The 27,320-nt window shown below is 32.8% G+C and overlaps 2 protein-coding genes and 2 non-coding genes across 4 annotated transcripts; 2 read left to right on the top strand and 2 right to left on the bottom strand.

Annotated features, from left to right (window-relative positions):
- Window positions 1-7,749: 7,749 nt before the first annotated feature.
- On the top strand, window positions 7,750-10,133 carry LOC128157297 (calmodulin-A-like). Its single transcript, XM_052819788.1, has 4 exons — window positions 7,750-8,040; window positions 8,582-8,725; window positions 8,854-9,099; window positions 9,345-10,133. Exons 1-4 carry the CDS (start codon window positions 7,986-7,988, stop codon window positions 9,377-9,379), a joined length of 480 nt encoding a protein of 159 aa, XP_052675748.1. The 5' UTR covers window positions 7,750-7,985; the 3' UTR covers window positions 9,380-10,133.
- A 3,663-nt stretch (window positions 10,134-13,796) lies between these two features.
- LOC128157292 (uncharacterized) lies at window positions 13,797-19,170 on the bottom strand. Its single transcript, XM_052819773.1, has 8 exons — window positions 19,096-19,170; window positions 18,847-18,950; window positions 18,633-18,709; window positions 18,135-18,184; window positions 16,755-16,847; window positions 15,196-15,339; window positions 14,329-14,574; window positions 13,797-13,921 (listed from the first exon to the last, which is right to left on the bottom strand). Exons 5-8 carry the CDS (start codon window positions 16,828-16,830, stop codon window positions 13,875-13,877), a joined length of 513 nt encoding a protein of 170 aa, XP_052675733.1. The 5' UTR covers window positions 16,831-16,847; window positions 18,135-18,184; window positions 18,633-18,709; window positions 18,847-18,950; window positions 19,096-19,170; the 3' UTR covers window positions 13,797-13,874.
- Window positions 19,171-20,427: 1,257 nt separating this feature from the next.
- Trnav-cac (transfer RNA valine (anticodon CAC)) lies at window positions 20,428-20,500 on the bottom strand. Its single transcript has one exon. It is a non-coding gene; the product is annotated as a tRNA-Val (tRNA).
- A 3,783-nt stretch (window positions 20,501-24,283) lies between these two features.
- Window positions 24,284-24,355, top strand: Trnam-cau (transfer RNA methionine (anticodon CAU)). Its single transcript has one exon. It is a non-coding gene; the product is annotated as a tRNA-Met (tRNA).
- The last annotated feature ends 2,965 nt before the right edge of the window (window positions 24,356-27,320 follow it).

Here is a 27,320-nt window from a genome sequence, read left to right on the forward strand (position 1 = left end):
CAGACTACAAGCACGAAGCATATATTGAGGAGGGGGGTGGGGGTGGGGGTAGGGGGCCAATCAAAGACGCAGCAAAGATTATTCCTTATATTTACATATATAAAAGTGAATTATCACGGAACTGCCAACAACCCCCTCCCCCCCCCCCACCTTTTTTTGGGACCATATTGAGGTTAAAATACGAAAATGAACAGTTAAATTGCGGCAATAAGAATATTACGCTAGCCGCTAGGATTGTCAGGGTTTAGGAAAGTGTTTTTTCTTTATTAAGTTTGTCAAGATTTTTTGGATGAATCTGCCCCCCCCTATAAAAGTGTCGTTCGGTATATGTACCTTTTATTTCGAACTTGTTTTGATATCAAAGTATCTATGTCTGATTTACTGTACATATTTTTACAAACTTCAAGGATAAATCAAATCAACAGATTAGAAGTTATATATATATATATATATATATATATATATATATATATATATATATATATATATATATATATATATATATATATATGGAAGTTATATAAGGTTGAATTTGTAATGAAACTAAAGATAAGTCACGTGCCATAGTACTATCATTCCTAAGAAATTCGAAAAGTGGTGTAAAGCTTGACATTTTTAATCGATTAATATTTTTTTTGTTACTCAACAACGTACTAGTATTTCATAATTTAAAACATGCATGTTTGTGCTCAACAACAAATATTGTATTTTCATTGTCCAGGGCATACTGACTGTTACAAGTCGGAGTTATTGATTCTATCTTAGCTAACGCGAATAATTGGAATTTAAGTGCAGTGGCCTCAAGTTAGTTTACCTGAGCTTCAAGCTAAAATGAACTTTCCTAACCAAATTTTGTCAGGCACCAGTTTCAGTTAGTCTGTCCATCCTTCTTCTCTAGAATCTGTGGGCTGATTTCAAAAACAAATTACATGTATGATATCCAAACCTTGTTGATATCAAAATCTATTCAAGCAAATGAATAGGGTCATACTCTTTGTTGAAGTGGAATAAAAAGTGAAAATCATGAAACGGTGTGAAAGTCAATGAACTTCTCATGGACCACTGCAACAGAAAACCAATGGAAGTTTTTGATGCAGTGTAGATTCTTAATTGTTCCAACAGTGACCCAATATCTATAAATAGTCTACAGGTGGATTGTAACGATCTACATATATCAAGGGAGTACTAGTGATTTATAAAATTAATCTAATTCAGATTCTTTAAAAAAAATACATTGTTATAATTTGTGGTGTAACTTTGAAAGTATTCTGATGTGGAAGAAATTCAGTATGTTTGGGTTTTTGTGGGTTTTTTTTTTCACAAAATAGCCCCCAAAACAATGATTGAGCCATACAAGGTATAAAGTTCAACAATGAAATAGATTTTTAAAAAATGCCTTTTAAAAATTTTCAGTCTTACAATTTGTTATAGAAATAAGCAAATGTCTTTACTTTGCTAAGTTTTTTTTTTTTACAATGAGCACTATTTGGATTGAGTTTTGAAATTAACATTCTAACATGTTAGAAAATTTCTCCTAAAGAAATGAAGGGTATTAAAGGCATAATATAAAAAGAGCTTGTCTTGAAATCTCAATATTATTCATACAAAGTACATTTGTACAATACCCCGTGGAGATTCCAGGGACTTAATTTACATGAAATGCAAAATATTTAGTGCAATATTTAAATCTTTTGTACAATAATGATCGGTATTACGATTCGGGAAAAAAGATTGTATTTCAATTTTCATTCTATAAATATTGATCTATGAATATCAAGATGGGGCTAGATGAAGGTTCAAAATTTAAAATTAAAATAGTTATTTAGAGAGCGTCTGCTTGTTCATAATATGAAGGATAATAAGAAACTTGTAAAATCTATATGGAATCAAGTCAACTAATAAAGATTTCAAAGACCCAATGTATTTGTATTATTGTATGTGTTTTGATAATGGTTAAACCGTTATGTTTTTTATGTTTCTCGATACAAAAACATTATTCTATATGCAAACCATTTATTCTACTAACTTCTTTATTTGAAAAGTGTTATGAAATACTATACATCATATTAGATCATATTATAAGCGTTGTGCTCTGAATATCATTTTGTTCTTTCACTATATATATATATATATATATATATATATATATATATATATATATATATATATATATATATATATATTCCAGAAAAAAATGCTTATCACATTCTGGTGCTTTGTATTAATGGATAAGAATACAAAGTTAACCATTATGAATTATTTAAAATGTTTTGTTAAACTGTTTAAAAAATTTTTGTCGAAATACTTCTTTACTATTTGTCTACATTATTTTCTATATATTACACACTTTTTTATAAGTCACCTAACAGCTGGATGTATTATAAATTGTTTGTATCTTCAGGTCGTTAATATGAATAAAGTTGTAGTTAGTGTTAAACTTAGAATGAAAAACCTCATAAAACATGTACCCACCTGTCACTGTAATGAATTAATTTTCATTGCGTCACAAAACTGTTCTATTTATACAATTTTTAAGATGTACTTTTTTTATATATTTGCATTAATTTGGCATCATAATAGATCAAAATCTGAAGTTTTTATTTCAGGGGATTGTTGTTCTACATAATGAGATTTCTTCTTTCTTTAAAAAAATTGTTGACCAGTTAATTTTGAATTAATTTAGAATGTCATTTTTGATGTTGTTGTGAATGAACAGCATTATGATAAGATGAATAAAAATATTGTAAAAAAAAAAAAAAAAAAAAAAAAAAGTGAATTTATTATATTTTTAATTTCATATTTTATTTTTCACATTCTTAAAGATCAGAATTTCAATATGTACAATTTACAAGGGGAAAATATCATACTCGTCACAAATTTTATAACTCATAAAGACTGACCCAATACATAAACTCACAGTATATTGTACAGTCTATGTACACATAGAATACAACTCCAGCAATGACTATGCAATATCTTTGTCAACATATTGCATGACATAACATACTGCCAAAGACTACACAATAGTCAGTTGTTTTCCAATCTATGCCCACCCCCTTGTTTGTGTATATGTTCTTTACTTCCCGTCATTTACTTCAATAAAATGACATCAGATTTTAAGTCATATAGTTACACGACATCACATCATGTACTCTAAATAGTACAGAATATGATACAAAAAATCAATTTGATGTGAATGAACGGAGAGGTAAGTTTTATGAGCTAAATATCAAAATAATTGGAAAAAATTATATCTAAGCCGAATAGTATCACGACATTACATCATAAGAAATAGTACAGACAATGGTAAAAAAAACTTTCTTTAAAGTGGTACACACTAACATAGGTTAAGTTTACCTATAATTAAATATTCTTTATTATTCATATTATGATGTAGAATGCAACCTGTAAATATGATAGACATCTATTTATTCTATTGACTGTATATTTTTTTTTAGTTGTCTTTACTTCTTTGGATGTTTAACTTGTTTTATTTAAGCATAATTCTTAAAATACGTATAGCTCTACAATTCACAAATAATATTTTTTAAATTATATATCAATTACATGTGTATAACTATATTGTATATTTGAATGTTATATTAAATAATAATACATTGTTATGTAACTGGACATGTTTATACAAGGAGGGGATGTACATAGACTGAGCCTGTTTTCTATTTCTTCTCGCCCTTACACTACAATTACTATCTCCTCGAAGTGGAGTGTTAAGTGAGATAATAATTGTTTAATAGAATTTGATGTGCCAAAAGTCACTTTTTAACCATAACATAATAATTGTTTATGTGTTATTTATTCGGGAAACCTTTCCTTTGCTTAGTGAACATAATATATACTATCTGGGAACTGAAAGTAAATCCTGATGTTTTATAATGCAAACATAGCCTAATGATAATTAACTTTTAAGAAAGGATCATTCTCAGGCTTATTATATTAAGATATTTATGAAATCTTTACTTACTAGACCATGCTAGACATACAATATTTACACGTAACAGTATCAGATAAATCAAATAAGACCATTTTATTTTTCTAACAAACTCAAGATAACGTCATCATTTTTTCTCACAACGGAAAGGATGATTGTCAATCATATGGAATTTTTATTTATATTTTAATAAAGTGTTTTTGTAATAAAATGATTACACTCTAACATTTGATACTAACCAATTGATAAATTTAAGCTGATTATGAATAAAAGGCTGGGTTCTTATGCATGTACTGAGATTTTTTTTTTCCATTTTTACATATTAATAAGACCTTGTAGTTAAAAAAAAAGATACATTCTCTTTTAAAATTCTAAATTTGTTTTAAGGTTATGAAAATCTATATATATATCATCTTGAACACCTGTAAATGAAAATACATAATTATGAACGTTTATTTTCTTTTCAAAAGATAATAAAGACTTCGACAATCCGTCATAATCCTACGATGTAGTCATAAATGATGAAAATGGCACATTTTCTTATTTTTTTTTAATAGGAAAATATCTCCGCAGGCAGCTGATGTCCATGCAGAGCGAAATTGATATATTTTACATGCTATTACATGACAAAGTAATAAAACATGCAAACATGACTTCATTCTAAACATAATTTTCTATTACATTTTTTGGAAAATTCTTCATTTTACCATCTATTTTATTATACCCCCCGCAAACAAAGTTTGGGGGGGGGGTATATAGGAATCACCTTGTCCGTCCGTCCGTCTGTCTGCCTGTCTGTCTGTCCGTCTGTCTGTGCAATCGTGTCCGGTCCATATCTTTCTTATGGAGAAACATTGGAAGTTCTTACTTCACACAAAGATTGCTTATGACCTAAGGGTGTGTCATGACCATGACCCAAGGTCATTTGGGCAAGGACAAGGTCACTGGCAGAAAAAATGCAAAATTCGTGTCCGGTCCATATCTTTCTTATGGAGAAACATTGGAAGTTCTTTCTTCACACAAAGATTGCTTTTGACCTGAGGGTGTGTCATGACCTTGACAGAAGGTCATTCGGCCAAGGTCAAGTTCACTGGCAGAAAAAATGCAAAATTCGTGTCCGGTCCATATCTTTCTTATTGAGAAGCATTGAATGTTCTCACTTCACACAAAAATTGCTTATGACCTGAGGGTGTGTCATGACCTTGACCCAAGGTCAATTGAGGAAGTTCAAGGTCATTGTTTCAAAAATGCTAAATTCTGTCTGTGTCATGTCTTGTATTAATGGAAATATTAGAAGCTTAAATTTGAGACAAATCTTGCTCTTCTCAGGCCGCATAAAATTATTTTTAGATTTTCATTCCCGTCTCTCTGAAAATGGCCTGCCCCGATGAAATTTTTTTTTTGGGGGGGGGGGGGAATATGTGGAAAAAAAAAATTGGAAAAACATCGGGCTCAGTATACCAATAATTTAAAATGTTTAAATATTAAATGGCTGCTTGACATGTGGATTTTGTTTGATTCAAGTCATGGTTGTTAACGGAAGGATGCAAATGTCCTCATGCATTAACAGTTAACTTAAAATAAAATGGAATTAAAGGATAGAAATTGGTTTGTTTACTCCTATTAGCATTAACAGTTTTAAAAAATAGAGCAGTTGTTATTTATAGAAAATGGACAGTAAAATAGATTCATCCAATATTTTCTATAATAGCAAAAATATGTGCGTTATGATTTTTTTCTTAGCGGAGGGTATCAATTGTGAGCTTGCTCACAGTACCTCTAGTTACTTTACGTTTTTCTCTTACAAGCAGTTTTAATGTACATAACAAATAGATACAAGATTTACCTTTCTTTCGCTTACTGGATATGATGGTGTCAATTTATTGAAACGGACGATAAAGGCATTGAACAGTGTATGGCTCTAAAAAAGAGCCATTGCAAAGTATATAATCATGTTCCCTTTTTTATAAATGATTTTCTATTTAAATTAAAAAGTGCACGCCCTAAGGTCACTGGTTCAAACCCCGCTGTGGTCACTTGATGTTGTGTGTTGTGCACTAAGTCAAGACACTTTATCTACATTATCTCAGTCCACCTAGCTGAAAGTGGATATCAGCATACGCTGGGGGTTTACCTGCGATGGACTGGTGTCTCATCCAGGTGGAGTCAATGACTCTCATCCACGTAGCACCACGGAATCCCGGGATAAGCACTAATTTACAATAATGTATATGTATGTAAGTATGAAAGTTTATTGCTGCCAAAATGTTAACTAAGTCGTACCTTCGAGATAACAAGTCGTACGTGTGAGATGCTAGGTTATTATAACGAGATAATATGTCGTACGTACGAGTTAAAAAGTCGTACGTACATACAAGATAGTAAGTTGGTACCTACGAGATAATAAGTCGATAAAACGACAAAAAATAGGTCGTAAAAACGACATACGTACGAGATCATACTAAGTCATTATATTGAAATAATATGTCAAACGTACGATATAGCCTCAATATAGCCTCATGTTATACACATCTTAACCAAACAACAAAAATGGACGAAATAGTAGACGATCTTGTAAACTTTAATTTTTAATAAGGATTTAACCACAAAGAAATTTTGCAGGCGTTAGTTTTTTACAATGGGATCGTTATAAGTTTAAGAACGACAAAATTATTTTGTTATAACGACTAAATATATTTCGTTATTACGACTTTGTTTCTCGTCATTTCAACTTGGCGTCTCGTTATTACGTCCTTAAAGATACAACCAAAATTATTTCAAACTTTATGAAACTTTCCTTATCGTTAAATTCAAATATTTTTTACAAATTTGCAAAAAATGTTATGTTTGTATATATCTTTAATCAGATAAAATAAATCAAATAAAAAAAAAATAATAAAATTGATAATTTAAAGTGACACAGTGAACACCATCATGTAAACTAATCCATATTTAGACAAACCGAGTTGTTTTGGACAATGCAGTGTCACGTGAATATGATTGCTGTGTTAAAAGTGGGATTGAGCACTGAAAAAAAAATTGAAGTTATTCGATTTCTGAGTCAAACACATAGATTCATAGAGTGGATCTTAGTAAATATATAAATGATGATAGTTTTATGAAGAATGAGAGGCCGCTTGTTCGTGCTAAATGCCACGCTACAGTATTTACAATGTACATTAAATTTTATTCCATTGCACTTGTCCATATTTATGTGCTGGGCTATCGAATATATATATTTACCATTTAAACCGGAATAAATTTGTTTTCAAGGCTGTAATTTTTTTTTAAAGTTTATATCTTTTCTTTTGAGATCGTGTGAAAATTTGATGATTGATAAATCATGATAATTAAGGATATGTCCATATAAGGCTATATTTACACGTCTATTTTTAGAAAGTTGACAATCAACTAGTAGGGATTATTGACCTTCTGTTCCACTTTTTATTTTCAAATCATAAGGTAAATCCATGCTACAAAAATGTGTTGTCATAATCAAGCTTTATTCTGTTGATTACTACTAATTAAACGTTGTTACTTCAAAAAGTCAAAAGAGAAGTATTTAAATACTGTAAGTACCTCTCGATCAAGCACTCCAATTGCCTTTAGAATGGCTAGTCGAAGCGTAAATAAAAAGCCCTAATTCTACTAAGTTAGGTCTTCGATGCCAGTCAAGCTGTCAAACCCTTTTATGGGGCATGACGAATTAAAAGTCGAGGTCATTTATTTAATTCTTCATTTGATAAAAGCCCGATTTGTAACTTTATCGGTATATCAAATCTCAACCCAAAACTAAGCTATTCTTTTATTTATAACTCGAGACTCGGATATCCTCGTGCGTCAGTAACGTTACCAAAGTGTTTATGAACGTACATGCATTGGACATTCTTTGTGTGTATGACCAACTGTTATTGTCTTGCAATCACAGAGTTACAATCTTAGTAAGACGTTTGAGACTTTAAACGTTACTGTAATTTAACCTTTCATTAGATGCACCTAAGTTTGTAAATAGGCACAGAGAAGAAGAGGTGAAATCATGGACATTGGAGTATCTGTAAAGCAAAACCATTTGCCAAAAGAAAAACGAGCAGGTATCTCTTTATAACGGTTTTTGAATTCAATTGATGGAATAGAATGTTGAAAATATGTAAACTGAATCGATTTTGGTAATTTTAAAATGCCGATGTAATCACAATATATTGGAAGATACAGCGATACTTGTGTTTTGAAAACAAACATGCAAAACACCTATTCCCATTCTAACACAGTCTAAGTTAAAGGTAACCGTTGTACAATGGATGCCATCGCCGATCTTAAAAATATACTTAAGAGTGTGATAATAAAATCTATCAAAACTATCAAAATGTTTTTGGAATTATTAACTTGTTGGTTAACAGTATTCGTCTAATACGGTTCATACACACACTATTTATTTCATATATAACCTAACCGTATAGAGCCTGTTTTTGCATTGGTCGCTGGCAAAGAGGATCATCCCTGACACCTTTGGTTAATTACTCAAAAGAATTACTAAAAATTATATAATAAAAAAGTTATTTATCTATATACCGGTATTTAAGTGGCAAACGAAAAAAAAGGTCAAAACCTAAAAACTGTTGATTTTATTTTCAGAATTATTGAAAATTTTTAAATCATTCGACGAGAATGGTGACGGCAAGGTCTCTAAGCACGAGTTGGTTCGAGCTTCCAAAAAGATGGGAGTCAACAAAACCCTCAAAGACATAGAAAAAGTCCTCCGAACAATAAACACTGATAGTAAGATAAAAACAATGACTTGATTCTAAAGTAAAAAGAATGTAATGTTACATTTACAGATAGAACACTGCTTTCTGCATGGTGAGTTATAATAACTATTTATTATTATTTTGCTTTTTTTTAACCAGGAGAAGGCTATATAACATTCCCTCAACTAGAAAAACTTATGGCTGGGGAAAGCGTTGAGATTGACTACGAAGATGAAATGTTACGAGCTAAGTTTAATGAATTTGATCTGGATGGTGACGGCTCCATTACAAAGAAGGAACTGAAGACCGTATTGCGTTCTATGGGATCTGAAATGCCGGAGGCTGAAGCGGAAGCCATGATTCACGAAGCTGATAAAAATGGTGACGGAGTCATTAGTTTTGATGGTACGTTATATTTGGATTTTTAAAAAATACATAGATATATGTGGCATACTTTATCAGAGTTTTTCAAAAAAGTTTCGGTTTTGTGATACTAGAACACAACTTAGGATATATACATAACCAAATGATACAGAGATTAAACATGTACCAACAATTTCTACATGCGGCATCAACCATTTATGTATATTATTATCAATAATTAGCCTGCATATCTGACAAATTTAATTTTTTATTGATTTATATTTCAGAATTTAAAGCAGTTTTAACAAGTGGGGATTTCTAATGTTAGATTCTCTTCTTGACAACGTATGTGCTGTTTCAACCACCACCACCCCCAAGACCACTTCCCGTTTCTTGTGATCAACTTTCATTGTCACAACCAATCAACGAACTGCAATACTTACTGATGTTAGATTCTGATAGCAAGGATCTGTTTTCATTGTTACATTGTGTTATTTTTGTTGTTTTTTATTAACACAAAGCCATTGATGTATTCAAGATGTAATAGAACATCAACCATTGCCAGTATGGTGCGATGCAATAAAGTGGAATATTGAATTTCTAGTTATACTGGTATACATTGATATTGTTGGTAAAAAAAAAGCTTTGTATCCGAGAATTTACAGGTCATTCAACTTTGTACTTACCGTTCCTTCATTTTCAACCATTGACACCATAAAATCATGCAGTGTTTAATTAAAATTAATTAAGTTACATTCTGATATTGAGCCACAGGGGCATGGTCAATCTTGTCAGCCAAATTGCATTGACGCGTGTTCTTAGTTTGTTGAATATTGACACTTTCTAAAAATGATTATCATACAACGACCTTTTATAAATATAAAGGAAAAATGAATTTTTAGTTTTAAACCAAAGGGAATTTCCCCCAGAGAATAACAATTCAGCGATTATGATGAACTAATAACCTTTTTTACTTTCGTTACATCAATTTACCTTAACGATTTACCTAATATATCTGACATCATATGTATGTAAAATGTATGTAAAATTAATGATTAAAAATGACTTGAATTGATTAGACTTTTTTAATTATTATTTTGTATATGATAAAAATTATGGTCTTGTTATATTTTCTACGTTTTAGTTTGTCAATTTAATGCAATGTTGAAGTCATTTTAATGATAGCTACATGTAGTTGAGCTTTTGAGGGGGCTCGATGCTTGTGGCCATTTTTTGATTAACTGATCTCCTTTAAAAGAAGAGCGAAATGTATATAATATATGAATATAAAAAAATAAAATGAAAAAATATGGAATTTTCCTTTCCTAATAAAAGTTTATAGCTAAAAAAAAACATATAATTATTAAAATTTGATGGCTAATTTGTTGACCATCCAGCCTCCTTAATAAAAAAATTTCTGTAGGAGTTTTATTGCAGTAACTTGACCCAAAGCACTATAATGACGTTTATGACCAATACTGCCTTGTTGTTTTGAAATTTTCCGTGGGAACCACGGGGCTGGGCACTTTAAATTGTCCACAAGGACGTAAACAGCCATCCAATGCAATTGTTCGCCGATCCTTACAACGGGATGACGATTTAATAATCATTGTTCTCCGTGTAATTGATATTATCGAGATAAACCGTACCTAATTAAAAAATGTCCGTTATGTGTATGATGATGTGTTGGAACCATTAGTTCGAACTCATCAGATGATATATTTCATTACACCCAGGGTCCTCTTATGTCTCACTGTTGACCTCAAGTTGACTTTTAGTTAGTTTTGGTCGTCCTTGTATGACAGCGTACTATGCTGTGATTGCATGTTTGATTCTCTGATAAAAAAGTATCAATTTACGTATAAAGGGAAGACACTTTGAAGTTCGTATGATTTGGAAGTTGGTCCGTCTGTTAAAAATGTATTTTCAAATAACGATATACAAACGTTATGAGAAGTCTGACAGCAACTCTTAAATTGGCACGGACAACATACTTATCTGTACGTGCCAGATTAAATTATAAAAGACATAAAACAATTTAGTGTGTCTTTATAGTCTATATGGATCCACCTTTTCCGTTAACCCTTTCCTCAAGTACTAGTGTTTCCGGACCTAGATTTAATATTTTGGTGAAGTCCTACTTTACGTTATCTCAAGATGGTTCTTTTTTTTTGGAATTGAATTATGCTTAATAACTAGTATTCAATATTCATTCCTGAATAAAAAAAAATTCCGAGTTTTCAATTTTCAAACGCCCCCTCTATACTCTCTGCTAAAAAAAGAAGAGTCTGTGAAAATGGTTGCATTACCAACGACATGAAAATTCCCAGGTTTAAATGTCGAAAAAAAATTGCTCGAGAAGTTCCGAGAACGTCCGAATGAATAGACTTGTTTTCACTTCTGGTCAGTATCTCAGAGATGTATCAACAAAGAATTCTTAGATTTTTATCGTATATCGATTTGAAGTGCTCTCCACAGAAAGTTTTGTGTATTATATATTTAAAAAAGTGACAATTGACAGAAATAGAAATGTGTTAGAAAACATATCAGATTTCTATGCCTGCGAATATGTACACAGTATCTTCAATGTGATAGACACTAGAAAATGGAGTAGAATTTCTTAACCTTTTAGATTTAAGCTCACCTGAGCAATTCTGATCACATTTTGTCTGTCGTCCGTCTGTCCGTCTGTAAACTTTTAACATTTTCTAAAAAAAACCATAGACCAATTTCAGGTTAACTTGGCACAAAGCATCCTTGAACTAAAGGGATTCAAAGTTGTAAAAATTAAGGACCTCGTTCTTTTACAAGGGGAGATAATTGGGAATTATTAAAAATTTTCGAGAATTTTTTCAAAAATCTTCTTCTCAAGAACCATAAGGCCAGGAAAGCTAAAACTTGTGTAGTAGCATCCTCAGGTAGGGTAATTATAAGTTGTGAAAATCATGACCCCCGGGGGAAGGGTGGGCCACAATATATAGGGGTCGAATTTTAACATAGAAATATATTTAGAGTAAATCTTTAAAAATCTTCTTCTAAAGAACCATTTGGCCAGGAATGGCGAAACTTGTGTGGTAGCATCCTCAGGTAGCTTTAATTCAAAATTGTGAAAATCATGACCCCCGGTGGTAGGGTGGGGCCACAATAGGGGTCGAGTTTTAACATAGAAATATTTAGAGTAAATCTTTAAAAATCTATCTTCTTCTCAGAAACCATTAGATCAGGGAAACTGAAACTTGTGTGGAAGCATTCTCAGTTAGTGTTAATTCAAAGTTGTGAAAATAATGACCCTCGGATGTGGGGTGGGGCCCCAATATTGGAGTCGAATTTCTACTTAGGAATATAGAGAGTTCATATTTAAAAATCTTCTTCCCAGAAACCATAAAACCAGGAAAGCTGAAACTTGTGTGGAAGCATCCTCAGATAGTGTAGATTTAAAGTTGTGAAAATCATGACTCCCGAGGGTAGGGTGGGTCCATAATGGACGGATCAAATTTTTACATAGGGATATGTAGAGAAAATCTCTAAAAAAATTCTTTTAAAAAAAACATTAGGTCGCAATACTGAAATTTATTTGGAAGCATTGTTAGGTAGTGTAGATTATAAGTTGTGAAAATCATGACCCCCGGGGGTAGGGCGGGTGTGTGTGTGTGTGTATATATATCTTTTTCAAAAACACATTTGCCTAGAAAAGCTGTAACTTTAGTGAAAGCAACTTCAGATAGTGTAGATTCAAATTTGTTCAATAAAAATCTTTAGGAGTATGGTGGGGCCACAATGTGCATCCAGCTATATAAAGGAAAACATTTTTATTATTCACCAAACCTGAAATGTTATTTTATATGCTTTTGCTTAATATATGCAAGCATTTTTACATATTGCCGATTCCTTATTAAAATTTGGTCCTTGGACGATTATTCGGCCTCACAAGGGGTTCAGATTTTGATGTAGGTTTATTTCCTGTATTTAAACAATTGTTTAGGGTCTATTTGAGAACTGCAATGCTAAATGTGATATGACTATAAAATCATCCTGTTAGAAAAGGAACTTGATTTTAAATACAAGAACATCCAGGAGGAACCGGATTTTTTTATACAGAATCTACATGTATTATACCACATTGTCCATATATTTTGTATAATGACTCCATAAAGCTGATTTTATCATGCCTATTGTTGCTCAGGTGAGCGATGTGGCCCATGGGCATCTTGTTTGTACTTATCAACACAAAAAATACACAGATAACAAAAGGGGTAAATTTTCAATGCAAGAACAACATTTAAATTCAGACAATAATATATATATATATATATATATATATATATATAATTATGTACATGTACTTATCATAATATTCAAAGTCTCCCAAGCGAATTGCAAATTAAATTTGCATGAAATGACCTACTATCGTTGTAACAAAACACAGCCAACTAAAGTCTCTTTTTCCCGAACTCCGGGCCCGGGGGAAAACCTCGGACATCACTGAGATTAATACAAATAGAGAAACAAAGGTTTGGACATCCCGCACACTTCGTTGTTTACATGGTGAACGAGATTTCGAAGCGCGATATAACTAAGTTTAACTGTATTTACAATGTACATGTTTATAATGTGTTAAGCAGGAAAAAATCATTTTAAGGTATATTTCATATTTTGAATGAAAGATTTCATACCGAATATTTTGAATGAAAGATTCCATACCGAATAACTCCGTAGATGGGAATGTACATGAAACACAACAAAATATATACATATATTTGAATTCAATATGTTATTCAATGTTATGGCGTGACATCATTTCTTTACGCATGCGTTCATCACTTCTCTTCAAATACAGCTGTCGGTAACGATGATGTAGCAAATTCTGTACAAAAGAAATAAAAGAAGTTTTTAATATTCACCACATAAAAGAATAAAAGTACATATGTGTATTATAGAGTATTGTACAATGTAATAAAACATCGTCTTTGCCAGTTTAACACTATATCGTGTGTTTTTTTAATGGTTTCAATTCATACGCCAATATTGCTCTCTCAACAATCACTCGTTAATTATGATATTCTTAACATATTCAATGGATTTTTTAAACTCCCAAACTCTTAGGAGATTAATTGCAGAAAAAAATAAAAATTAAGATAAGCATGGAATGCATCATTAAACGTAAAGCCTTTCTTGCAAAACATGTGATTTTTGGTCAGACATTATTATAACTTTCACAACTTGAATACAAAAAGAAAACGAAAAAACAAACAAACAAACAACCCATATTACCTTTGAAATTGATAATTCCGTCATTATCTGTGTCTGCTGAACTAAATAATTCGCGAACTTTGTTCAGATCATATTGTTCCTTTTTAAAGGCTAAAGCTCGTACAAGTTCCTCAAATGAAATTACGCCATCCTTATTTGTATCTATCAGCATAAAGGAGGCTTTGTATCGTTCACAGTTCAACTCTATTTGTAGAAACGTGTCTTTCATTAGAAGGATGTATTCCTCGAACCCTATGTTACCGTCCTCTGAAAAGTGTAAAGAAAAACTATTAAGTGTTTGTTAATGTATTTAAGAAATGCTTTGATAAACGTTATTTCATTTGATGATCCCTGTAAAGATATACTTAGTTGTTACATCCATCTGTAACACAACACAACAAAGCTCTATGCAACTGACGATGGTATTTTGTAATAATTGATAATAGAACCGTTTTAACGAGGCCTTGGACTTTCAGTAGGACGTAACTATCTATTTCTTGCGTCAAAACAAGTTAAATACACCGATTGAGTAGTCTTAGCTCAAAATCCAGACAAATCGTGTTAATTTCAAAGAGCAATGGCTGGGTGGCCTACAATGAAATAGACAGGCCTACGTCACATTGCAAAGGATGAAAAATTGCAGTGGAAATTACAATTATTAATCAGAAATTTGTTATAAATGCTCTCGACATTATTGCATTTCTTCCAAATTAATTTATACCGAATTCATTTGATGGTCTTTGTGCATATTGCAAAAAAATAGCCAGACGTTGGAATGATGGATGAAAGTATGGCTCACAACTAATATATTTGTACAAAATAGCTTTTACATACATGTATAAATACCAGAACAACACACGGATCTAATTGATTGGTTTCCATACTTACTGTTGAGATCGACACTCTTGATCAGGTCTTTGGCCTCTTTCCCTGTTATAGTGATACCCAACAGTTTTGCAGCCTCAACGAGTTCTTTGTTTGAAATTTTACCATCTTTGTTCACATCAATGGCGGTAAAGGCTTTCTTGAACTCTACAACCAAAGACGATTAATCACAAAAGGCATTCAAATAGGAAGCTGGAAGATAGATAACGTGCTCCATAATCCCGCTACTGGTATACTGTGTCATCATTGCGATGTCATTTTATTGTATTTGGTCGAGACATTTCAATATGCTGGTAATAAATTTTCTTGAAGTATACAATGATATGGATATCTGAAAATCAAGATCTCTCTCTCTCTCTCTCTCTCTCTCTCTCTCTCTCTCTCTCTCTCTCTCTCTCTCTCTCTCTCTCTGGGAGCTTTTACTTCTTTATACTATCAGATAATTTAAAGGTTCTAAAATCGACGATAGGTTTTCAAATTTTCTATCATGACACAACAAATACGTCATGCATCTAAATTTAGATCTAAGTATCATTTACATGTATAGCAACCAAGTCTTAATAACTTTACAGATGCATGAACAATGGATAATGAGGAGCGCAGTGTTGTCAACCATGCAGCATTCCTACATCATATCATCACAGCATGATGCTGTACTATGCCTTCACCATGTCATCACAGCATGATGCTGTACTAAGCCTACACCATATCATCACAGCATGATGCAGTACCAAGCCTACACTTTATCATCACAGCATGATGCTGTACTAAGCCTACACCATATCACCACAGCCTGATGCTGCACTAAGCCTACACCATAATTATAATCACAGCATGATGCTGTACCAAGCCTACACCATATCATCACAGCATGATGCTGTACCAAGCCTACATTATATCATCACAGCATGATGCTGAACCAAGCCTTCACCATATAATCACAGATTGATGCTGTACCAAGCTTACACCATATCATTACAGCATGATGCTGTAATAAGCTTTCACCATATCATCACAGCATGATGCTGTACTAAGCCTACACCATATAATCACAGCATGATGCTGTACTAAGCTTTCACCATATCATCACAGCATGATGCTGTACTAAACCTACACCATATCATCACAGCATGATGCTGTACTAAACCTTCACCATATCATCACATCATGATGCTGTACTAAGCCTACACCATATAATCACAGCATAATGCTGTATCAAGCCTACACCATATCATCACAGCATCATGCTGTACTAAGCCTACACCATATCATCACAGCATGATGCTGTACTATGCCTTTATATCTGACCGACTGAGAGGTATAGCAACGTATACTTGTATATTTACAAAAAATTCATTCATACAAATAAAAAGCATTTCAAGGACCTTCGTAATGTTTAACATTGTAGCTCTTTTGTTCAGGAAAAGAAATAAAACTGTTTCCTGGTATAATCTGTGCACAATCAACTAAATAATAAAGCACTTCTTTTTTTATACGCAATCATTTTGAATACATAACATATTTGTCTTCAACAATTTTTTTAAATACTAAAACCGACTTACCGTTGATTTGTTCAGGTGTTAAATCCTTGGTAACTTCGGCCAATAATTTCTTGGTTCTAATTCTTTCGGCGGCCATCGCTGAAAGCTTTTTCTCTGCAAAAGGATGTCAGTCATCATAAAATCTTATATAAATACTGACTGAATACAGGGAGAGACAGGAAAAAAACCAATACATTTGATACCACCACAGTGGGAGACACGGCTTATGTTTATTTGTGGGTAGTGATGTGCACACTTCTTAAGAAACGGGAAGTTAGTGCTTTGTATTTTTAAGAGGATGTGTGGTGTAGAGACGAAGACTGCCGCCGATATCATTAAAAAATTATGTGTGAACAACAATCCATTATCACAAGCAAGACTATACAATAACCTCGAACGTAGAAACTTTCATATAGCATTGAATTTAAAATACAGACTACAAATGACGGTATTGGAAGAATTCAATTACAATTATGCAGGTAGCGGTTTTACATCATATCAATGCACTTGACACCGGTCTACAGATTTATATAGAGAAAAAAACATGCATCAAAATGCTGGTTATATGGGATTGAGAATTTGTTTGTGATTTTTAACGCTGTAGATAAAAGTTAGCGATATTAACATTTAAATATTTTCTTAGCGTTGCTGAAAGTTAAGTGTAAAATTAGGCAAACATTCACGCAGTTAATGAAATACTTGTACTCTGATGACACGATACCATCTTGACATGCATTGCATGATCAATTTATATTAAATATTAGTTTTTAGCTAAATTTTGTATGTCACTTGTAAAGATGAATGCATGCATAATACATGTAGTATCTTATTGTGTAAAACATTATATATGTTTATAGGATATAAACATGTATACAAAAATCCGTTATAATGTACATGGTGTGTGTTTAACATTTAAACTGATTTGCTTGAGTCTTCTAAACATATTTAAAAATACATTGATCTTTTATGGGCCTAGATTTATAGCTCAGTGGCCTTTGTTTATTACTGTGTTATCTTAAAAGCTAAGGTATTTAAATTACATGATCTGATTTCGATATAACTCTTTACATAACAATGTGATTTCAAAACCGTCTCAAGGATGACGATGCATATATTACAAATGTAATGGCAACACAGCGACCAGTGTGGATAATACAAGGAAAGTTGCTTATCGGCGGCTCAACTTGTTTGACTAATCTGCTTTTTAATTATTCACGGGTACTTGAGCGAACTCTTTGAACTAAAAATCCGTGACAAGTCATCCAGTTGAAAATTTAAAACATCCAAACAAGTTTTGTGTTCGATCGTTCATTTCATTTTGTTTCTAAAATGACATTTTTCCCGTCTACCAAACTAATTATCGACTTTACCATAGGTAAACCTTGAGTCATAGTGTCTTACCTTGTTATATTGAAATACCAGTCTGTCGTCTGCAACCCATAAATTGAAAGCTAAAAACACAAACAATGTTCTGAAGTACTATCATAAATCATTCTACACAATGTAGCAACAGAAAGCGGCTCGGTGCATGTTGCTACAGCTCATCTACAAGGATAGGGTGGGAGAGTTACTGATATCAATGACCGCAATGGCAGCAACACATACATGTATATATAAACACCGCCTTTACATGGTGGTCTGAATCAAAGGGCGATTTACATCTATATGCTTCTGGCGCATTTGATATTACATATAATGGGCTGACAGGAATGTGGAATAACCTTGTACATGTAAGCGCACCCTGTCGCCAAAGAGGAGAATAAACGAATATCGAATTTAACGATTTTTAAGGATCGATAATTTTGCTAAGATTTTCATTAATTCTCTTATTCAAAGTGCATGTATAACCATTAAAAGTTTCAAAAATCGAAGATTACTGTTTGAAATTTTAGTTCTCACCTTTTCCTGCAAAATGTCAAAGATCACTATTCGGTCAAGTTGTAACAAAAATCGTCATGCCACGTGCTTGTGTAGAACTTTAAAAAAAATCAACATAAACATTAAGTGGCTTTTAAAAGACGTTCATACTTTGTTTATTAATTAGCGAGCAAACCAAGCAACAACGTCGAATATAAAAATCGTTTGGTAATATAAAAAAGTTAAGATGACTTACCTCAAAGCTTTTTCATTATAAATTTACGGTACACAGCAAAGTATTCCTCGTATTAGCATTATTACCAAGCTCAAGTTAGAATCGATAATAAATGGGAAATGTCGCTTTTGCATGGAGAGAAAAAAACCCCTCTTATATGATGGTTACACTGAATGTCCAATGATACACATAATATTCGTTCTCCTTACACCTCATACCTAATGCGATCATTTCAATCAATCGTGAATTTTTAAATAATTTAAAAAGAACCTTTGTTAATTTCTCGCCATCCCCTTTCAGACGTGATATTTATCTTGTATAATTTGACTCGTTCACTGTTTATTTCAAGATTAGAGTGTAATCCCATAACGAGGCCCTGTTACATGCATACACTTAACTTGTCGGAAACACTTTGATAAGAAAAATTATTTAAAGTCATTGTCGATAAGTGTAAAGAGGATATGTATATATAAGTATAGTATTCCCTGTTTAGTAAACACAAACCGTGTGTTATCGAATGGAGTAGGGAAGAAATAAGCCGTGAACACCTAAATTGACCTAAAATAGATGTACATTATATACAATGCATATATGTTTGAATTACTCCCACTTTTAGGGTATATAATTAAATCTGCATCATACTATATAAAACGGATGTTAGTTAAAAAAAAACCTTAATTTGCAATCACCATTCTCTTTCAGAATTATTATGAATATACACGTATCTATGACATGCATTTGTTATTTGCATTAGTCTGTAATTACACGTTGAAAATGCGAGAGGCTTTTGATTTATTCTCTTTTTAAGGGGTAGTTGGGGGCAGAAAAAGTATTGTTCAACAACGTTAAACATATATAATAACATGTACATAGGCATTTTCTACTTGTGAATAGCGGTCATAAAGTGGAGGAAAAAAAAGAAAATTTAATTCAGAACCCGATATTTTGTTATGAAATTGCGATTGTACATGCATTTTATGCGGGTAAGCGTGTACTTGTACCATGTTGTATATAACATGCACTATATTATACTAAATGCTTATTATATATATTTCAGGGCGGAATAGAAAGTGAGGCCGCCATTATATAATTGGCAATTACGTGTTCAAAATGGATGCATTATGGTGATAAAAATTATAAAAGTAGTCGAATTTCATTGTATCTAAATACCTTTTTAAAATTCATCTTTCGATGCTAATTACAACAGGTCTAATCTGACCTGTACTGACAAACATATGCACTTTTAAAGATTCAAATTAAACCCACAATAAGAGAAAGGAAAGGTTCAATAAAAAGTAATGAACAGGGCATGATGACTCAGTGAATCTTTGCTAATAATGGAGCAACGTTTCCTCATCTACGGGAGAAATACGATCTCCTTTTATCAATATCGTGGTGTACTTTGTACATCGTAACGCAAAGCTATTAATGTTCGAAACGATTTGCAAATGAATTTGAGAGTGTGTATTAGTTCAATGGAAATGTCAAAGTGTCACTTCAAAAATGAAATGAAATGAAAATCACGAAACGATATCTAAAAGAAGATTAAATATCATTACAGGAGTACTTTTGTTTTATTTGTGAAAGTTGAAAAAAAAAATCAGGTTCTGGCGAGGCTCGAACTCGCGACCTTCTGCGTGTGAAGCAGACGTGATAACCACTACACTACAGAACCGATACGTATAGCAGGGTTTATTATTGACGGTATCGAGTGCTAAGCATGTAACGCTTAGCGAGATTTCACTAGTATTTGCACCTTTAATTCAAATATAAAGAAATGTTATACTAAGATAATCAAAATGATTAAACTAATCGTTCCCCTTCTTCCTGGATTCTCTTTAAATGCCGTCTTTTTTTTAATAAACGAGTATCGGATCAGATTATCACCTTTATTCTTGATCCACCAAAAAATGTTAGATCTATATGTCTCAGAAGTGCTTGAAGAAAGCAGGCACGTAGCATCAGGGGGGGCCAGGGGGGGCCTGGCCCCCCCCACTTTTTTGGGTAGCAACGATTTTTCTTAAATTTACATACAAAAAATTGAATTAAGATGAAGTTGGCCCCCCCCCCACTTTTAAGGGACCATATAAAAATTTGGATTGAAAATAAGTTCACTGAAGTTAAAAGTAACTTTTTCTTCCCCCCCCCCCCCGGTTTAGGATTTTCAGGATTTTGGAAAGTAACTTTTTCCTTTTTTTTTTTTTTTTATTTGCTTGTCAAGATTTTTTGAATGAGTCTGCCCCCCCCCCCCACTTTCAAAAACGATGCTACGTGCCTGAGAAAGGACTGACCCCACACCCTTTCACCCCCCCCCACCCCCCAAGTATGGACCCTCAGGTCTTTACTCCTATTTTTCATTAAATTATCCTTTTGTGGCAAACATGTACAGTGGAGCCTCACTTATCCGGACACTTTTGTCCCCAGGCCAAATCGTCCGGATAGGTGAAGCGTCCGGATATCTGAATTGTGATATTTACCTTTAATATTTATGGAAATATAACTCATAAATAAATTATACAATTAAATACTTTATTTTGATAGCCATAAGCACTACAAAAAAAAAGTTTTTTTTTAAATTAGCAAAACAAAATATTGTTAAAAACATTATTTAAGGTATGTTTTTCCACAGGAAAGCAAGCACTACATTCTACAAGGCAACACATGTACATGTACATAACACTATGTGGGTGTTTCACTTAAAGCTGACAAATCTTTTTCTTCAAGCTAGCGGTGATCGTAACTCTCGCTCTCTTGGCCGGTGGTGTTGACATGTTTGAAGCTGCTCAACATTTGATGATTGAAAATGGATGAAAATCTGTATATATTCTTTATTGATAATTCTCCAAGCTATTTTTTCATTGACAGAACTTACCCAAGCTAATTTTACGTATCCATCTTTCTATAGAGTTAATTGCACCCAAGCGATATTTACAAGTAGCGTGAACACTCATCCACGCCATGTGTCGCATAAATTATTATTACACTGTTAATTGAACACACGCTATAAAATTAATGTCGATACCCTGAACATCCCAAGCGGTCTTAATAACTATCGTAAACAGAACTCAAATTATCAAATATATCATTTCAATTACCTTTTAAAATGAATAGGCGTACGAACGATCTAATGACACTACGATTAATAGAATTTTAATTCAATCAATAGATGACTTTTTAAAACACAAATTTAACAATTTTCATGACATTTTAATCAAAAAATAACAGTTCATAAGTTAAATGGCGACAATTAAACATGTCGCATCCATGGTTATCGTAATATCCTCGGGCGAGTACATAGCGTGACACCGGTGACCCCGATTACCGGACGAAGGCATTGTTTAAAACCAACAACCAGTGTCAGATGTTTTTACACCAATTTGCACTTGCACATAAAAAAACTTTTGTACCCCGAACACTAAAATGTGACCGTCCGGTTAAATGAGGTAAAATTTAAAGGAAAACTGTATTATGTGGTAAAATTTGACCGTCCGGATCCGGAACGCGATATTCCGGATAAACGAGACAAATTATTGTGTAAAAATTCCGTTCCCAATAAAAATCGACCGGAAAGTGAAGCGTCCGGATATCTGGCATCCGGATATCTGAGGCCCCACTGTACATGTATTTCAAATCTTACTTATACAATAATTGCATAATAGCTGCACAAAATTACCTAGTAAAACAAACATTTTTTTTTTAATCATACACCATGTACCTTCTATATTTATAATATAGTTTTACATAAAGAGGGTCAGATTTTTTAAAAAAAATTTACAAGAGCACATCCAAGTAACTAGATGGGATCAAGATTGGTGGATTCCCCCTGCACTAAACAAAATCGAGCAAATTCCATTAAATTTACTGTTACATCACCGGCCGAAAATAGATCTTCGACCCCACCCAACCAACCTCCTCCGCCAAACAAAATTATTCCTCGGACCTCCCCTATAAATCAGGATCCGCTCATAGAACGGCAATTCCAATAAGCTGGTTTAATTTCCCTATAAGCCATATATATAAATATTAAGGTGATCATTTTCCAAAAAAATACATTGTAATATATAATTTCTGAGGTACGGTTGTCAACATTTCCAACGGAATTTTATTTTCATAGGACGTACACATGTAGTTCCTAAAGAGAAAAATTAATTTCAACAACTTATAAATTATAGCTTTCAGGGGCGTAGCTTGAGTCAATATTCTAGTGAGGCAAATTTATTGCGGCAGGGGGTCTGGGGGCCGCCTAAGGCCCCCAGCTGGTCCCCCCAGGGCTTTCTTCTGGTGGGAGGTTCAGGGAGCAAAGCCCCCCCCCCCCCTACAAAAAATGAATTTAGGAGTTTTAAAATGTTACAAAAAAAAAACTTTGTCCGCAACGAAGTTTTGTTATTTTACATTTCAGACCAGCATCTATTCACAGTATTGTCGTATACAAATTTTTGAATTATAAGCAATTCAAAAATTGAGAACACGATTGTAATATACTCAATTTTTAATTCTTTATAATTCAAAAATGTGAATACGACAGTATTTAATAAAATAAAACTTCTAACATATTCATGATGAATGAACATTTTTATTAAAAAAAAATTTAATCGTTGTTTTACTTCAAAATTTTAATGGCCGATTCGGCGTTTTTTGGAGTTTGCAAATTTTGTGAGAATATTGTCAACTCCTGTGAACAAAAAGTAAGGCAAGGCCAACCAGACGGTCCTCGGTCATTGTTGACTTTCCCCAATGTTTCAAGCGTCTCATTGCGGAGAAAGATCTCTCGCAAGGGACTGAACCAACTGGCATGGTGAGTAAAATGCGGAATATGACATCCAAATTGAGATTTGGTTAATTCTTAAATTTACAAAAGAAAGAATTTCTACTATGTGGGAGGGAATATCCCATTGATGGTCAAATAAATTCTAGTGAGGCAGTTGCCTCATTGCCACAATGGAAGCTACGCCCCTGAGCTTTATAGACAGATATTACATATTTTCATATTTGTACATTAAATTTAACATTGAAAAATTATCTAATCGTGCAATATTAGACCGTAAATGTCAAAATAAAATTGTTTATCAAGTCCAGCCGGAGTCGAACCAATGTCTTATATCATGAAAAAAAAAGCTTGCGTTTAACCGAACCGATTGCATTACAGTTTGACAAGATTGTGGAGGAATGCGTACAATCATTTTGAAAGACAACTAGTTGCTTCCCAAATGAAAAGTGCCAATATCCTTCTTAAATTATTTTTTTTTAAATAATTAAACTATCCACTTAAATAGCACATTATCTTGTTGTAACTGCGTATTTGTTTAAATGTATATTTTTCATTTCATTATTTGAATGTTCATAAACAAACAGTCCTTATGAATTTTAAGAGAGGTAACTCTATTATGTTGACACCTTGTATTCAAGAATCTGATGCAATCCTTAACAATTGAGTATATGTTGATAGATATATCCATTAAGCAGAGTGGCGCAGTGGAAGCGTGCTGGGCCCATAACCCAGAGGTCCGTGGATCGAAACCACGCTCTGCTAATAGAAATATTTTTTACTTTATAAATCATCATCGATTTAGAAAATATTGATCACATTATGAAATATTTGACAACACGTTTACTCTCGAGAATTAAAACTCTTAGATTTATATACCGGTAAAAACTAGGCAATTTTATACAAAAACTAGGCACGTAGCACCATCAAGAGGGCCGAGGGGTGGGGGGGGGGGGGGGGGGAGGGGGGAGAGAGAGAGAGGGGCAGGGGTGGGAGGCTGCGCTCCTCGCAACAAACATTTTCTCTTAAATTTACGGAGAGAAAATTTAAAATTTAGCTTTGGAGGAGTTGGCCCCTAACTGTCTAGGTGCAGATTAAATGAAATGTAGGAAAATTAAGGAAATGAACATTAAAATTGAAGTTTGATGTCGTTTTCGCGCCCTTCGCTATTCTCCCGGTTTAGGATTTTAAAGATTTTTGGGGAAATGTAGGTTGTTATCGCACTTTTCGCTACCACCTCGGTCCTCTTCTCCAGGATTAGGATTTTAAAGATTTATGGGAGATGGTGGTTTGTTGTTTTTTTTTAAATGTAAACACTTTGTCGGATAAGTTTGCCCCACCTTCAAAAAAGATGCTACGTACGTGCATGTAAACTTCCACATTAAATAATCTGAAATTGTTTTATGTGGAACTTGGTAGATATCAAGTGAATGTAAATGTTACTCTGAGAATAATAAAAATTTGGTAAGACTACTGAATATTTATATCCGAGAGTCAAAATTGCTTGATATTTTGTAAAAATGAAACACGCGATAGATAATTTCTAAAGATTGAATTTATACACGAGACAGGAATACATGTGGATGATGAATTATTGTTGACCTTCGTTCAAGTGGGGATCCAGAACTTTTTACCGGAGAGGGTGTCCGAGAGATAATTTTCTTTGTTGATGAGGAGTGGGGCCTGTAAAATTTACAATGTGAATTTAAATATGTTTGAATTCTCCAAGAGGGGTGCGTCTAGACCCCCTGACCCCATCCCTTTTGGATCCGCGCAAGACTTTTTGCTACTAAACGGACCGCGGGTTGTCGATTTCAACAAAAAAAGATCTTAGGTTTTTGTACATCTATGTCGTATTGTTACGGCATGATTCATAACTTGTTGAATACCCATAATATTTCCATATCTAGAGATGACCTCGACTCCAATCTATCATGCAATCAATACCATTATCAGTAATATTTAGAACAAGTCATCCTAAATAACTAATTAATTAAGACACGTGGAATAATGTAACAAGAAATGAGAAAACGTGTACTTTGTGTAAACTTTAACAATATTGGAGATGAATACCAGTACATCATAATATGTCCTAAAACATACAAGTAAAGCTGTGTTTATCACTATATTTAAAACGATGTATTGCCAGCATGTATATGTATTTTTAAGGTGAAAATGAAATGATGCCATGCATCATCAATAATCTTAGTAACTAATAATGACTATAACAAGAGTTAATTCTCCAGGATATATTGTTTGATATTGTCATATAAACCGCTTTTGAATTTAATGTGAGAAAAAAATTGAATTGAGTTGACAATATACATGTACAACTAACAAAGATCCATTAGAAAACATATTTTCTGAAGGTGTGTTCCCGTTTTGCACACATTTGATAATTGGGTATAGAACAATAGGCGTGATTTGTGTTGTGATGGAAATTATAGTCTGCTTTCAGTCAAAGATTTTACCTGGATTTTAACTTGTGTTTTATCATTCATTCATCAGTGCCATGAAACAAGAAGAATATAGATATTTTGTTGTGTTTTAGTCTAAAACTAATAACTATCACCATTTTTTCATTTGATAAAATAAAGATCATATTAATATTTTTAGTCTTAAATTTCTGCTCACTGATAAGAAAAATAAGGATGAGATGATTTGACTTTTACATTTTTGTCCATTTACTTTAAATATAAAACTCGGTGAATTGAGGAAAAATTGATGGTCCCAAGCCAATTGGAAGCTGATTCAGTGGATAATTATATGATAAAGGTGAAAACTACACGGACAGTCATATGGGATACTCCGTGTCTCTTTTTACCACTCACATTGTAGCTGCAAAATAGGTAAAACGCATGTTTATAATTAGTTGTTTGGTATCCACAGAAAGATTATTATGAAACGAAACAGACCTTTATCACAAGATATTTCAATCTTTGAAGAAGCAGCCTTGACAGAAGATCTTATGATCGACATCACCGCTTTAGTATATTGCGGGTCACTTTTCTGGTTTTTCAAATCAGTAGCTCAATAAATTCCGACAAAAATAATAATTTAAATATTGATTTGATATACCTCAAACTGAAGAAGGTTGAAAATGTAGGAATTAGGTCTACATTTGATAGGTTTTGTGAAAAAATATTTTCAGTTTTTGAAGCATGTAAAATTGCCTATTTAATTATCATCATATCATCAAACAGTTTGTCTATTTTCTTCGATTATTCAAGCCATAGCATAAATGAAAAATATTTAGCAGCGTTTTCACTAGACACATTTCCTCCATTTATGTAAGCAAAAGCAATAAATAAATATTAATATATGATATTTTCTCTTCAAACTTGTAGCATGTATACATGTACTTCCTAAAGGCGGGAAATTAAACAAAAAGCATTACATACACAACATTTTTGCAATAATCAGTTTTATTTAAAGAAATTAAATAAATAATAATGACACCTCCATAGTTTGACGTACTTTCTTCACGTCAAGTAAACAATAATTTAAACTATAAACTGTAACTTTGTATTTCAAATTCTCGTTTGTACATGTACGTCATCTAGAGAGTGTAGTGTGACACATTTCAGCGTTAGCTTTTTCTGATGAGTTCGAAAACCGTTTGGGCTATATATACATTTACAAACTTTTAGTAGAATTTTAAATCCTTTTACTGACCAAACAGTGTACAATAGATAAAAAAAATTAACGGAAAGAAAAAAATGCTGGATGG

This window comes from Crassostrea angulata, chromosome 1 (genome assembly GCF_025612915.1).
Source record: "Crassostrea angulata isolate pt1a10 chromosome 1, ASM2561291v2, whole genome shotgun sequence".
NCBI lineage: Eukaryota > Metazoa > Mollusca > Bivalvia > Ostreida > Ostreidae > Magallana > Magallana angulata.